The 14,770-nt window shown below is 41.9% G+C and overlaps 1 protein-coding gene across 1 annotated transcript in view; it reads right to left on the reverse strand.

Annotated features, from left to right (window-relative positions):
- CDC42BPA (CDC42 binding protein kinase alpha) overlaps positions 1–14,770 on the reverse strand; it is a 643,466-nt gene that overhangs the window by 88,349 nt on the left and 540,347 nt on the right. Inside the window, exon 22 of the mRNA XM_053712628.1 lies at positions 11,539–11,658. Coding sequence (XP_053568603.1) covers positions 11,539–11,658 — 120 coding nt within the window. The remainder of the gene's footprint in view (positions 1–11,538; positions 11,659–14,770) is intronic.

The raw sequence follows: 14,770 nt of genomic DNA on the forward strand, positions 1-14,770 counted from the left end.
AAGGACACTGACCAGCAGATAGCCCGGAAGCCTAGCTAGAGACCGCAACATCTGACTCAACTGAGCCAACAGTCCTCCGGGAGACACCGTCGCCGAACAGTCGGTCCCCCACCACACACCCTTCACTAGGGAAGGGAACCCCAGCTGAAACTCCCCAAGGATTAAGGCAAGGAAGAACCAAACGGAAACTGAAGGTTACCACAAACGCCATAAAAGGAAAATCCCCAAAATCAAACCAAGCTCGCAAGACCCAAATGGGTCCTGACAATAAGGGGAGGCAACGCCCAATCCAAATAGAATCCAAATAGAAACCACAAGGTTTAGAACCAGGTAGCAGAACAGAGAAAAGGTCTCCCAGCATCCTGCAAAGGATTGGAACAGCTAGCTAGCACATAATCAAGGAGCAAACAGCTGCAGCTGGTTTCAAAGAGCAACCCTTCACTTGCCAGGCAGCAAGTCAACCAGCGCCTAGTAACAACTGAAAACGGAAACCAAACGTCATCCGAACTCAGAACACTGAAGTATTCAGGCAAAAGTACATGTAGCAGACCCAGGCGAAGGTAAACACCTGAGTAAAAAACACGCAGCCATCCCCAGGATGACACAGAAGGAATACTTGCTAGAAGTGGCTACCAAATGTGCTAAACCTCTACTAAGAAGGCACACTCTAGGCAACCAAAAATGCCAGAACTACACATAGGTCTCGAAAATAAAAGGAAAGCCCAGAACCTCAACAAGGATTAATGCGCCCCCAAGATCCGAGAAAAACAATGGATCTCAGGACCTACCTCCACCCGGGCCAGTCCAAACATCGGCAGGTCTGAAACTAGGGGACAAAAACGCCAGCTCAAAAAATGAGCGGAAAAATGGCACAGCCATTACAACAGTGCTCAGATGCCAACCCGAAAAACCATATGGAGACCGTCGACAAGGCCGTAGACCTAGAGATCTAGCTAAAGGCCCAACATAGACTCAAGGCGGAGCCAGCAACTCTCCAGATGGACAGAACAACCCAGAGAGCGTACCTCTCTCCGAAATAGGATAACCCGTCTGTCCCAACCTCCTGAAGACATGAGAAGCCCTAAGATAGGGACCACACTTCCGAAGAAGTATATACGCCCCCCCACAAAGGGGGCCGGCAAAAGGGCCCGAAAGGCCAGAGCACCTGCCGCCAGGACCCAGCCATAAGCTGAACAGAGAGAACAAATCTCCAACGGCCCTGACCTGGAAGGAATCCCCTGAAGATGTGAACTGGCTAGCACACAGACAAGGTGCCATAGCTGCAGTGGTTCCACAGCGAACCCTCTTCTTGCAGAGCAGCAAAGCCATCACACTCTTTCAGCAAGCCGACCAAGGAAAGCCCAAGGGGCATCGGCACCCAGAAAAAACAGAATTTATGCTTACCTGATACATTTCTTTCTCTTGTGATGTATCGAGGCCATGGATTCATCCATACTTATGGGATATTCTCCTTCCCTACAGGAAGTGGCAGAGAGAGCACCCACAGCAGAGTTGTCCATATAGCTCCTCCCTTAGCTCCACACCCCAGTCATTCGACCGAAGGCTAGGAAGAAAAAGGAGAAACTATAGGGTGCAATGGTAACTCAAGATTTTTAAATAAAAATATACTACCTGTCTTAAATAGACAGGGCGGGCCGTGGACTCGAGAAAGAGAAAGAAATTTATCAGGTAAGCATAAATTCTGTTTTCTCTTGTAAGATGTATCGAGTCCACGGATTCATCCATACTTATGGGATACCAATACCAAAGCTTTAGGACACGGATGAAGGGAGGGACAAGACAGGTACCTTAAACGGAAGGCACCACTGCTTGTAGAACCTTTCTCCCAAAAATAGCCTCCGAAGAAGCAAATGTATCAAATTTGGAAAATTTGGAAAAAGTATGAAGCGAAGACCAAGTCGCCGCCTTACAAATCTGTTCAAAAGAAGCCTCATTTTTAAAAGCCCATGTGGAAGCCACTGCTCTAGTAGAATGAGCAGTAATTATTTCAGGAGGCTGCTGACCAGCAGTCTCATAAGCCAAACGGATGAAGCTTTTCAGCCAAAAGGAAAGAGAGGTAGCCGTAGCCTTTTGACCTCTCCGTTTACCAGAATAAACAACAAACAATGAAGAGGTTTGACGGAAATCTTTAGTTGCTTGTAAGTAGAACTTTAAAGCACAAACCACATCAAGATTGTGCAACAGACGTTCCTTCTTTGATGAAGGATTAGGACACAGAGAAAGAACAACAATCGCCTGATTGATATTCCTATTAGAAACAACCTTAGGAAGAAACCCAGGTTTGGTACGCAAAACCACCTTATATGCATGGAAAACTAGGTAAGGTGAGTCACACTGTAAAGCAGATAACTCAGAAACTCTTCGAGCCGAAGAGATAGCTACTAAAAACAAAACTTTCCAAGATAGAAGCTTAATATCTATGGAATGCATAGGTTCAAACGGAACCCCTTGAAGAACATTAAGAACCAAATTTAGGCTCCATGGTGGAGCAACAGGTTTAAATACAGGCTTGATCCTGACCAAGGCCTGACTAAACGCTTGAACGTCTGGGACATCTGCCAGACGTTTGTGTAAAAGAATAGACAAAGCAGATATTTGTCCTTTTAAGGAGCTAACTGATAATCCCTTTTCCAATCCTTCTTAGAGAAAGGACAAAATTCTAGGAATCCTAATCTTACTCCATGAGTAACCCTTGGATTCACACCAACAAAGATATCTGCGCCAAATCTTATGATAGATTTTCCTGGTGACAGGCTTTCTAGCCTGAATCAGGGTATCAATGAACGACTCAGAGAAACCACGCTTTGATAGAATCAGGCGTTCAATCTCCAAGCAGTCAGACGCAGAGAAGTTAGATTTGGATGCTTGAATGGACCTTGGATTAGAAGGTCCTGCCTCATTGGCAGAGTCCACGGTGGAACAGATGACATGTCCACCAGGTCTGCATACCAAGTACTGCGTGGCCACGCAGGCGCTATCAGAATCACCGAAGCTCTCTCCTGCTTGATTCTGGCAACCAGACGTGGGAGGAGAGGAAACGGTGGAAATACATAAGCCAGAATGAAGGACCAGGGCACTGCTAGAGCATCAATCATTACCGCCTGGGGATCCCGGGACCTGGACCCGTAACAAGGAAGTTTGGCGTTCTGTCGGGACGCCATCAGATCCAATTCTGGTGTGCCCCATAGCTGAGTCAGCTGGGCAAATACCTCCGGATGGAGCTCCCACTCCCCCGGATGAAAAGTCTGACGACTTAGGAAATCCGCCTCCCAGTTCTCTACCCCTGGGATATGGATTTCTGAGAGATGGCAAGAGTGATCCTCCGCCCATCGGATTATTTTGGTTACCTCCATCATCGCTAGAGAACTCTGTGTTCCTCCTTGATGATTGATATAGGCTACAGTCGTGATGTTGTCCGACTGAAATCTGATGAATTTGGCCGCAGCTAGCTGAGGCCATGCCTGAAGCGCATTGAATATCGCTCTCAGTTCTAGAATGTTTATCGGGAGGAGAGATTCCTCCTGAGACCATAAGCCCTGTGCTTTCAGGGATTTCCAGACTGCACCCCAGCCTAGCAGGCTGGCATCTGTCGTTACTATGAGCCACTCTGGCCTGCGTAAACACATTCCCTGAGACAGGTGGTCCTGAGACAACCACCAGAGAAGAGAATCTCTGGTCTCTTGGTCCAGATGCAGTTGAGGAGATAAATCTGCATAATCCCCATTCCACTGTTTGAGCATGCATAGTTGCAGTGGTCTGAAGTGTAGGCGGGCATAAGGAACTATGTCCATTGCCGCTACCATGAGTCCGATTACCTCCATACACTGAGCCACTGATGGCCGAGGAATGGAATGAAGAGTTCTGCAAGTGATTAAACGTTTTGATTTTCTGACCTCCGTCAGAAATATTTTCATATCTACCGAGTCTATCAGAGTCCCTGGGAAGGAAACTCTTGTGAGAGGGACGAGAGAACTCTTTTTTATGTTCACCTTCCATCCGTGAGATCTCAGAAAAGCCAACACGATGTCCGTGTGAGACTTGGCTAGCTGGAAAGTCAACGCCTGAATTAAGATGTCGTCTAGATAAGGCGCCACGGCTATACCCCGCGGTCTTAGAACCGCCAAAAGGGACCCTAGCACCTTTGTGAAAATTCTGGGAGCCGTGGCCAACCCGAAAGGAAGGGCCACAAACTGATAATGCCTGTCCAGAAAGGCGAATCTGAGGAATTGATGATGATCTCTGTGAATAGGGATGTGTAGATACGCATCCTTTAAATCCACAGTAGTCATATATTGACCCTCCTGGATCAGAGGAAGAATAGTCCGAATAGTCTCCATCATGAAAGATGGTACTCTGAGGAATTTGTTTAGAATTTTGAGATCCAAGATCGGTCTGAAAGTTCCCTATTTTTTGGGAACCACAAACAGGTTGGAATAAAAACCTAGCCCTTGTTCCGCTCTTGGAACTGGGTGGATCACTCCCATGGTATTTAGGTCTTCTACACAGCGTAAGAACGCCTCTCTCTTTGTCTGGTTTGCAGACAATTGAGAAATGTGAAATCTCTCCCTTGGAGGGGAGTCTTTGAAGTCCAGAAGATATCCTTGGGACACAATTTCTAAAGCCCAGGAATCGTGAACATCTCTTGCCCAAGCCTGAGCAAAGAGAGAGAGTCTGCCCCCCTACTAGATCCGGCCCCGGATCGGGGGCTACCCCTTCATGCTGTCTTAGAGGCAACAGCAGGCTTCTTGGCCTGTTTACCTTTGTTCCAAGCCTGGTTAGGTCTCCAGACTGACTTTGCATTAATTTATATCTAGTTGGGGTAGAGAATACCAATATTAAATCTTATATGAGGTGTGATGGTAAAATAAAATAATATAATAATCTTCTATCTTTTAGTTGGGGTAAAGAATACCAATAATAAGTTCAAGGTGTGATGATAAAATAAATTAGTATAATAATCTTCTATCTTCTCAGTGGTAATATAATGTGTGCTGCATAGAAAGCTACTTAGTGAAGGTGTTAATGAAAGTGTTAATCTTTTATTTAGGGTAGATAATACCAATAATATGAGGTTCAGGTATGATGATAAAATTAAATAGTATAATAATCTTCTATCTTTTCAGTGATAATATAATGTGTGCTGCGTGGAAAGCTGCTTAGTGAAAGTGTTAATGAAAGTTAAAACATGCTCATTTCTCCTTGTTTATGTAAGGTAAAAAAAAAATTAAATTAAATCGTGAGAGTAAATAGGTGTGAAATTAGTGTTAGAGCAGTAAGTTTAAAGTGACTCTATGTTACCAGGTAGATCTTCTGTGTATATAGTATACGTGCAGTATGGATGATAATTGTTGTAGTGAAAAGTCGGAGTGCAAAAAAATATAGTTAAATATATTTGTGATTAAATTAGTACTGGGAACTATGGATCCTATTGGAGTCTTTTCTATCAGAATTGTAGTTTTAAATTAGAATTGTAGTTTTTAATGCATTTATAACACCGGTGTTAAGTTTTTAGAATCTAATTTTTAGAACATTAATGTTTAATATTTTATTGCTATTAATGTCTGTAAGGAATTTTTATTTCTTAGTATGAACTTACTTAATAAATTAACATTATAACACTAATCTGCATACTATCCCTTTTTTCTCATTTTTAATTAGGATCCATATTTTCTACCTAAAATCTAAAACTTGTGAGGATCCCTAGTTCCCAGTACTAATTTAATCACAAATATATTTAACTATATTTTTTTGCACAATTATCATCCATACTGCATGTATACTATATACACAGAAGATCTACCTGGTGACATAGAGTCACTTTAAACTTACTGCTCTAACACTAAATTCACACCTATTTACTCTCACGATTTAATTTAATTTTTTTTTTTTTACCTTACATAAACAAGGAGAAATTAGCATGTTTTAACTTTCATTAACACTTTCACTAAGCAGCTTTCCACGCAGCACACATTATATTATCACTGAAAAGATAGAAGATTATTATACTATTTAATTTTATCATCATACCTGAACCTCATATTATTGGTATTATCTACACTAACTAAAAGATTAACACTTTCATTAACACCTTCACTAAGTAGCTTTCTATGCACCACACATTATATTACCACTGAAAAGTTAGAAGATTATTATACTAATTTATTTTATCATCACACCTTGAACTTATTATTGGTATTCTTTACCCCAACTAAAAGATAGAAGATTATTATATTATATTATTTTATTTTATCATCACACCTCATATAAGATTTAATATTGGTATTCTCTACCCCAACTAAATATAAATTAATGCAAAGGTCTTAAGTTATATACATTTCCAGATTGCGGTTCAGCGCCCCTTCCTACCCCACTATAATTTCTTTTTTTCAAAAACTTTAGGTGTAGTCACTTGTGAGAAGACTACACTAGTGAAGGAGGCTATATCTGGAGTGAGTTAGATTGTTCACATTACCCTATATATACAGAATTCCCCTCTTGCTTTGCTGCAGGGGAAGCTGAAGCGGGACCTTTGAAGTTCCGAAAGGAACGAAAATTATTTTGTTTGGTCCTCATCTTATTTGTTTTATCCTGAGGGAGGGCATGGCCTTTCCCTCCAGTGATGTCTGAAATAATTTCTTTCAGTGCAGTTAAGTAGGCAGAGAGAATGACTGGGGGGTGGAGCTAAGGGAGGAGCTATATGGACAGCTCTGCTGTGGGTGCTCTCTCTGCCACTTCCTGTAGGGAAGGAGAATATCCCATAAGTATGGATGAATCCGTGGACTCGATACATCTTACAAGAGAAACCTAGCCAACTGAACTGAACTGAAACTAGCCCAAAGGACCCAGCCCAAGTTTTCTGGAACTGGGGAATCCCAGACCAGCTCTAGATCCTAACAGTCCGGTACAACCCACAATGGGATCCACAAAGGAAACGCTGAGTGAGAACCTCAACCACCGGAAGAACCAGAGCGAGGAGAGATCCGAGCCCCCAAACAAATAGGAACCTGGAAATGAAATCCCCCGTCTGATATAAAAACCAGACCCCCGGGGGATAACCATACCTACAATGTCCAAAGTCAAATGGACAACAAGAAAAACTTGCAAGTCCCGACCAAAGACGAGAACACCCCTTGCCCCCAACGCTCCAAGGAGCTAAGGGAGCAAAGACCAAAACAAGGTCACTAGAGCCCTACGCGGAAACAGTCACAAGATACCTCGAGGACAAGTCACTCGAGCAAAGGCTAGTCTCCACATCACCCCCATAAAATCAGAGGTGAAGATGAAAGAAGGATGCGGAGCATTCCCCAGCTCCGGGGAATAAACCCTGACAGAGCTCAAGGAGACCACACTGCCCATGTCCCTACAAAGGAACCAACTCCCGAAGGTCCCCAGAAAAGGTCTCAAGAAGAGAACCACAGCAGGATCAAGTCCAAGGACAATTCCAGAGCCTTAGAAGGCCAAACCGCCCAAAACGGCGGGAAGATGGCGCTAAGCCCCCAATCCTCCCAAGAGAGGAACGAAACTCTAGGCCCGAGGAAATCGGAGCAAGGAGAGTGACGCAGCAGAACTCCACTGACCCAGTCAACCAGATTGAAGGCTGAATAAGGACTGACACAATCCCCTTGTCATAGGGATCCTCTTAGACTGCTTAGCTGAATTTGTAAAGAAAAACAAGAAAACACACAAATAATAATGTAAGCACTCAGCGCCCCACCGGACCAGCCAGGCAGAACAGGCGCCACGTGTCTGAAAAAGCCACAGGACAGAAGATCTGAATCCCAGCAGGACCAGCCGCAGCTGGGTTCATAACTGTCAAGTTGCCTAAATCCTCCCTCAGAGGGGAAGGTCAAACAGACAAACAGAGGACTAACGTGTCCCTTACCAAACTTCCGAAGAAGCAACCAGAGAGAATTGATCCCAGAAGTTCCCGAAGGAAACACATAATCAAAATTAAAAGACATCCTAACCGGATAAAAGCAAATATAAGGCAACTCGTAGGTTAACGCCCAGGAAGAAAACAGGTATACCCACAGGGCCAGTCAAACGGAACCCTGCTCTTCCAACAAAAAAACTGGGAAAGATCTCAATAAACAGACAATTTGGAAATTATGTCATCCCCTCATGTCTAATGAGATGAGCCATTCGAAGTAGAATACTGCGGATTCCCGTATCCGTTAAGGATAGGATCCTCTAATAACTCAAAAACGTGTCTGAGTAAAATGCAAAGACAAGCTATTCTGTAACGAAAGGCACAACACTCAGGGACAGCTACACCGCAGGGAACTGTATAGGCTAACCCAAGGCCGGAAGACCCGGGATGATCGGGCAGGAGCACAAATGCAAATAAACGTCTGTAGTAGTAGGGAGCGGTAGGGAACTCTCGGAGGACAGAACCCCCAGAGGCGGATGGCTCAGAAGACCCCTGATTCCCCAAGCCTGAGGAACAGGGCACTCTAAAACGGTATATCGAACATAACTGATTGGCCTGTGTCAACGGGGCCAATTCGCATTCTTCACAAGTCGAAGAATCTGAATCTGAAATTTGAACAGTCTCAGCATCAGAATCCTCCATAACTAGATAGAGAATATAATAATAATGGACTAAAGAAAAAACTTAAACGGCACCTGACACCCACAATGGCTGGGGCACTCACCGCCTCCTAGAACCAGACACTAGCAGACTCTAATTTCTTTAGTCGCCACACGGTCAGGAATGCGGAAATGGAAGACCAAAACGTAAACACGTCCAGTCACAAGGTGAACCGTGCAGTCCAAAAAAAGCGCGCCCAACCATAAGGTCTCATCACTTCCAAAGGCCTTTATGTTCTAAGCCAAGAGCCCAGTTACACTACACATAAGCAGATTGAATCACATAAACATGATTAAAAAAAAACCCTGTTCAATAAACGCCCTCGGGAGATATTAAACCTCGATTCCAAGATACCAAAGGAGCCTCACTGAGGCCCTATATTATACTTAATATGTCCCGCAAGATAGTTCCTTACGGAAAACAAATAAGCTACAGTACATTCTGATGAAGTAAAATGAAACGATCTTACCGGAATCTACGCCATGGAACAGGAACACTGCCCTTCAAGTGTGACGAATAGTAACAGCGCCTCCGCCATGGACGTGAGAGAAGAAAGCAGGCAGCGAAGTTTGACAACGCTGATTGCTTGTAGAGCTGTTAATATGAGTCGGGATAGTTTTGCAGAAAGACTCTCCCTGCATCTCCGGACTCTAACTTTCATCCAGACCCTCACTGAGAGACTAATAGGATTACTTAAAGCTCCTGTCCCATGTCTAAGAGTACTACCCTCCATAAGAGACAAAACAAACTTCTGACACTTCTCTGCTAACCTCCTGGGACGAAAGGCAAAGAATGACTGGGGGATGAGGGAAGTGGGAGGAGTATTTAAGCTTTTGGCTGGGGTGTCTTTGCCTCCTCCTGGTGGTCAGGTTCTTATTTCCCAAAAGTAATGAATGCAGCTGTGGACTCTTTCCATTTAGGAAGAAAATAGCTAATTAGTGTGTGGATTTAAAAAGAAAAGTAAATAAATAAGTGGAGACATAAGGTTTCCATAATTAGAAGCACTATAGAGAGGGTGCAGAGGTTCACACACATTATAATTAGTCAGCTAGTAGAATGGAAACAAATGAGTAGTAGATGGGGTAACATACATTGTAGGAGACACAAGACAAGGTATGAAAGAGAGGACATAGTAAATGTGCTACTAGAGAGGGCATGAAAGAGAGGACATAGTAAATGTGCTACTAGACAGGGCATGAGAGGACATACTAAACGTGCTACTAGAAAGGGCACGAGAGGACATACTAAACGTGCTACTAGACAGGGCATGAGAGGACATACTAAACGTTCTACTAGACAGGGCATGAGAGGACATACTAAACGTGCTACTAGACAGGGCATGAGAGGACATACTAAATGTGCTACTAGACAGGGCATGAGAGGACATACTAAACGTGCTACTAGACAGGGCATGAAAGAGAAGACATACTAAACATGCTACTAGACAGGACATGAAAGAGAAGACATACTAAACGTGCTACTAGACAGGGCATGAAAGAGAAGACATAATAAACATGCTACTAGACAGGGCATGAAAGAGAAGACATACTAAATGTGCTACTAGACAGGGCATGAAAAAGAGGACATACTAAACGTACTACTAGACAGGGCATGAAAGAGAGGACATATTAAACATGCTACTAGACAGGGCATGAAAAAGAGCACATACCAAACGTGCTACTAGACAGGGCATGAAAGAGAGGACATATTAAACATGCTACTAGACAGGTTATGAAAGAGAGGGCATACTAAAAATGCTTACTAGACAGGTTATGAAAGAGAGAACATACTGAACTTGCTACACAAGACTGGACATGCTAGGGAGGACATATTAAACGTGCTACACAAGACCGGACATGCTAGGGAGGACATATTAAACGTGCTACACAAGACTGAACATGCTAGGGAGGACATATTAAATGTGCTACACAAGACTGAACATGCTAGGGAGGACATATTAAATGTGCTACACAAGACCAGAAATGCTAGGGAGGACATATTAAAAGTGCTACACAAGACCAGACATTCTAGGGAGGACATACTAAACTTGCTACACAAGACCGAACATGCTAGGGAGGACATACTAAACTTGCTACACAAGACCGAACATGCTAGGAAGGACATACTAAACTTGCTACACAAGACCGGACATGCTAGGGAGAACATATTAAACTTGCTACACAAGACCGGACATGCTAGAGAGGACATATTAAATGTGCTACACAAGACCGGACATGCTAGGGAGGACATATTAAATCTGCTACACAAGACCGGACATGCTAGGGAGGACATATTAAACTTGCTACACAAGACCGAGCATGCTAGGGAGAACATACTAAACTTGCTACACAAGACCGGACATGCTAGGGAGGACATATTAAACATGCTACACAAGACCGGACATGCTAGGGAGGACATATTAAACGTGCTACACAAGACTGGACATGTTAGGGAGGACATATAAAACGTGCTACACAAGACCGGACATGCTAGGAAGGACATTCTAAACTTCCTACACAAGACCGGACATGCTAGGGAGGATATACTAAACTTGCTACACAAGACCAGACATGCTAGGGAGGATATACTAAACTTGCTACACAAGACCAGACATGCTAGTGAGGATATACTATCGACAAAGGGGACATATCAAAGGTGCTATGTTAGAAAGGACATAATAAAGAAACATATCACCAAGATGGTTGCAAACAGTGCTGGGGTTTCACCCATAAAAAGGGAACACCACATGCTGCACACAAGGGTACACACAGATGCTGAGCCACACATAAATGGTGCCATCCTAGAAAGTTTGCAATCACTGGAGTACAAATCAGAGATGGCGGCGCATATGGGTAGCACTAATGAAGTGGCACACCAGGGAATGAACATGACAGACGGCAACACATCATCATGAAAGCAGACTGTACCTCAGCAGGTTCAATATCACTCATTGTAGAAGGAGATCTGGAGCGTGATATGACCTGGGATTTGACGTCCTCGTCCCGAGATGGCGTGTTGGACAGTGTAAAGTTATCCACAGAATCCATCTGAAACATTGAGGAGAGAGTAAGTTAGAACTACCATTTGGGCTGAACTGATCTGTTATTTAAGGGATGGTTGCAACAAAAGCAGAAATTTTAATTATATCCTTGCACCTGCTAATATACCGTAATGTTGGCCTGCAAACTTTATTATTCCTTTCATATTGCAAAATGAACAAAAGAAAAAAATGATAAATAAATGGATTCAAAAATAAAAAATAATGATTGGAAAGGCAGATAACGCCAGGCCTACAATCTGTCAAACGAATTTACTAAATAAAAATGTCCTTGGAACAGATACTACAAATAAAACTGAAAGAAGTTTAAACGCTAATGGAGGTTGACACCTATATTAAACTTTGGGTTAACTAAAATATTTCAAATTTAGACAATAAAGGTGATCAAATAAACATAAGAATTTAATCCCAGTATTTTAAATGGACATTCCAGATCAAACGATTCTGGGATTATATAGCCCCATATTAGTTTATTAAGTAACTTTTTTCGTTTTAACTACATGGCAGTGTTTATGGGGCTCATCCCGGAGCATTCAAGAATCTGATTGGTGGGAATGCACCAATAAGAAGCTTAGACTGCTCTGAGACTGGCAGCTATTTTTTTTTAAACAAAGTTTATAGCAGATTTACTTAGCAAATTATTTTAAAGCTTTATAGCTGCCCTAAAATATATTGTGCAAGAAAGTATCTTAAAGGGACGCTTGGATGAAATTTGACATGTTCTTATTCATTACTGAAAGAAAGTGTAAAACACATAGGTAAAAGTCTTGCTTGGATGCCACAAGCTTCTGAGCAGAAAACCACAGGTCATTGGCAAGTACACGCTTCCGATTGGTCCTGCTAAGGAGGCTGAAATGCTTGTGTTTCCCAAACATAACTTTACCTATGTGTTTAACACATTTGTGGTGATCTACAAAAATCCCCACAGACTTTAATAGTGATTTTTGTAGAAAAATCAATAGATATATGTCATTTTTGCATTGAAATGTCACTTTACATGGATTGCCTTAACGTCTGCACTACAGCTGGGTCAGTGCCAGCAGCACTTAGTATTAAAGGGCCATAATACCAAAATGTTGAAACACTTGAAAGTGATGCAGCATAGCTGACTAGAAAATATCATCTGAACATCTCTATGTAAAAAAGAAAGATATTTTACCTCAAAAGTTTCTCAATAGCCACATCCCATTGTAAAGGACTTCTAAGCAGCAAATCAGTATGTCTGTCCCGGGACAGCTAAGGGGTTGAGCCTCGTGCACTCTCATGTTATTTCCCTATTCAGTTTAAAGGAAGTTTACTATGAAATCTCATGAGAGTTAAGTCAAATCTCATGAGATCACAGTAAAAGAGTTCATGACCTCAGCACTGCTGATGCTGATTGGCTGCTGTTCATTCTCTCTCTTTTTTTTTTTTTTACCTGCAGCTGGGAGCAGCTGAGTATAACTTTTTACACAGAACTTACTCTGCTGACCTGAGGAAATTGTGAGGTAAAATATCTTCCTTTTTTACATAGAGATGCTCAGGTGATATTTTCCTGTCAGCTTTTTACAGTTATACTGCATCAGTTTCAAGTGATTTAGCATATGAGTATTATGTCCCTTTAAATATATCCTTGGCAGCACATGGTTAAATTATTAAATAAAAATAAGAGCAGTAACCCCTTAGCTGCTGGATATTTATGATGCAGGTAACAAGGGGGGTTACAATAAATGCAGCCACACCACATGCAAAGATATTGACCAGAGAAGAAGCCTGAAATGAGCCATGTAAAACAAAGACATTTATACCACAGGCAGAAAAGGGGGTGCACACAAACCAAGACAACCTCTTACACGTCTGCCTTTGCTAGCTGGATTGCAGGACGGTGATCGCTTCAACAAAGAGAGGAGGAAAACAGGTTACACACACACATCACGACAACAGCAGAGAAACACAGGAGGACCGCAGTGCACAGCGACTGTATAGTCATATGCTTGTGTTGTTAAAGGGATTCGGAACCCAAATTTGTTTTTCTTTCAGGATTAGAACATGCAATTGTAAACAACTTTCTAAATTAATAAATCTAATAAAGGTTAGGAGCCGGCCCATTTTTGGTTCAGCACCTGGTAGCCACCAATCAACAAGCGCTATCCAGGGTGCTGAACCAAAGAAGGGCCGGCTAGTAAGCTTTAGATTACTGCTTTTTCAAATAAAGATACAAAGAAAAAATTATAATAGGAGTAAATGAGAAAGTTGCCTAAAATTGCCTGTTTTATTTGGATCATTAAAGAAACATTTTGGGTTCTGTATCCCTTTAAATACTCATTGGTTAGGCTAACAAGATTTCAATCTGAATTTACTAATTACCTGAACTCACATTACTGGAACGACTGACTCTTATAAAGAAAGAGGGAAGGAATTGTGTGTTTTTCACTTCAGTATGAGTTTACCATGTATTAGAACTTTTATTTTTAGAAACCATTTATATGGAGGGTACAAGAGAGATTGGAATTCATAGAAAGGAAAGAAAAAGAAAGATATTTGGAGAGGAGAGAAAGAAAAATATGAATGTTTAAGTAGTGCATTAATTGCTAAATTGGAAGACAGAACAAGGAATTAAAGGGACATGAAACCCAAAATGTTTCTTTCATGATTGAGATTGAGCATACAATTTAAAACAAATTTACAATTTACTTCTATTATATAATTTGCCTAATTTTTTGGTATCCTGTGTTGAAAAGCATATCTAGAAAGGTTCAGGATTGGTGGCTGAACCTATATGCCCATTTTCATTGGATTTTCATCACCTCTGATTGGTGGCTGAATTTATATGCCCATTTTCATTTGCTTACAAATGTGTTCAGCTAGCTCCCAGTAGCGCATTGCTGCTTCTTCAATAAAATATACCAAGAGAATGAAGCAACATTGATAACAGAAGTACATTGGAAAGTTGTTTAAAAATGTATAATCTGTCTGAATCATGAAAGAAACATTTTGTATTTCCTGTCCCTTTAATAAAATGTATGGCCTATGTAGCAGGGTATAGTAAAGTATTTTACCAATCTTCACTTTAAAGCTAATAAAGTAAAAGCCAAAGGGCTTCTATGAAGAAGTCAGTTTAT

This window comes from Bombina bombina, chromosome 4 (genome assembly GCF_027579735.1).
Source record: "Bombina bombina isolate aBomBom1 chromosome 4, aBomBom1.pri, whole genome shotgun sequence".
NCBI lineage: Eukaryota > Metazoa > Chordata > Amphibia > Anura > Bombinatoridae > Bombina > Bombina bombina.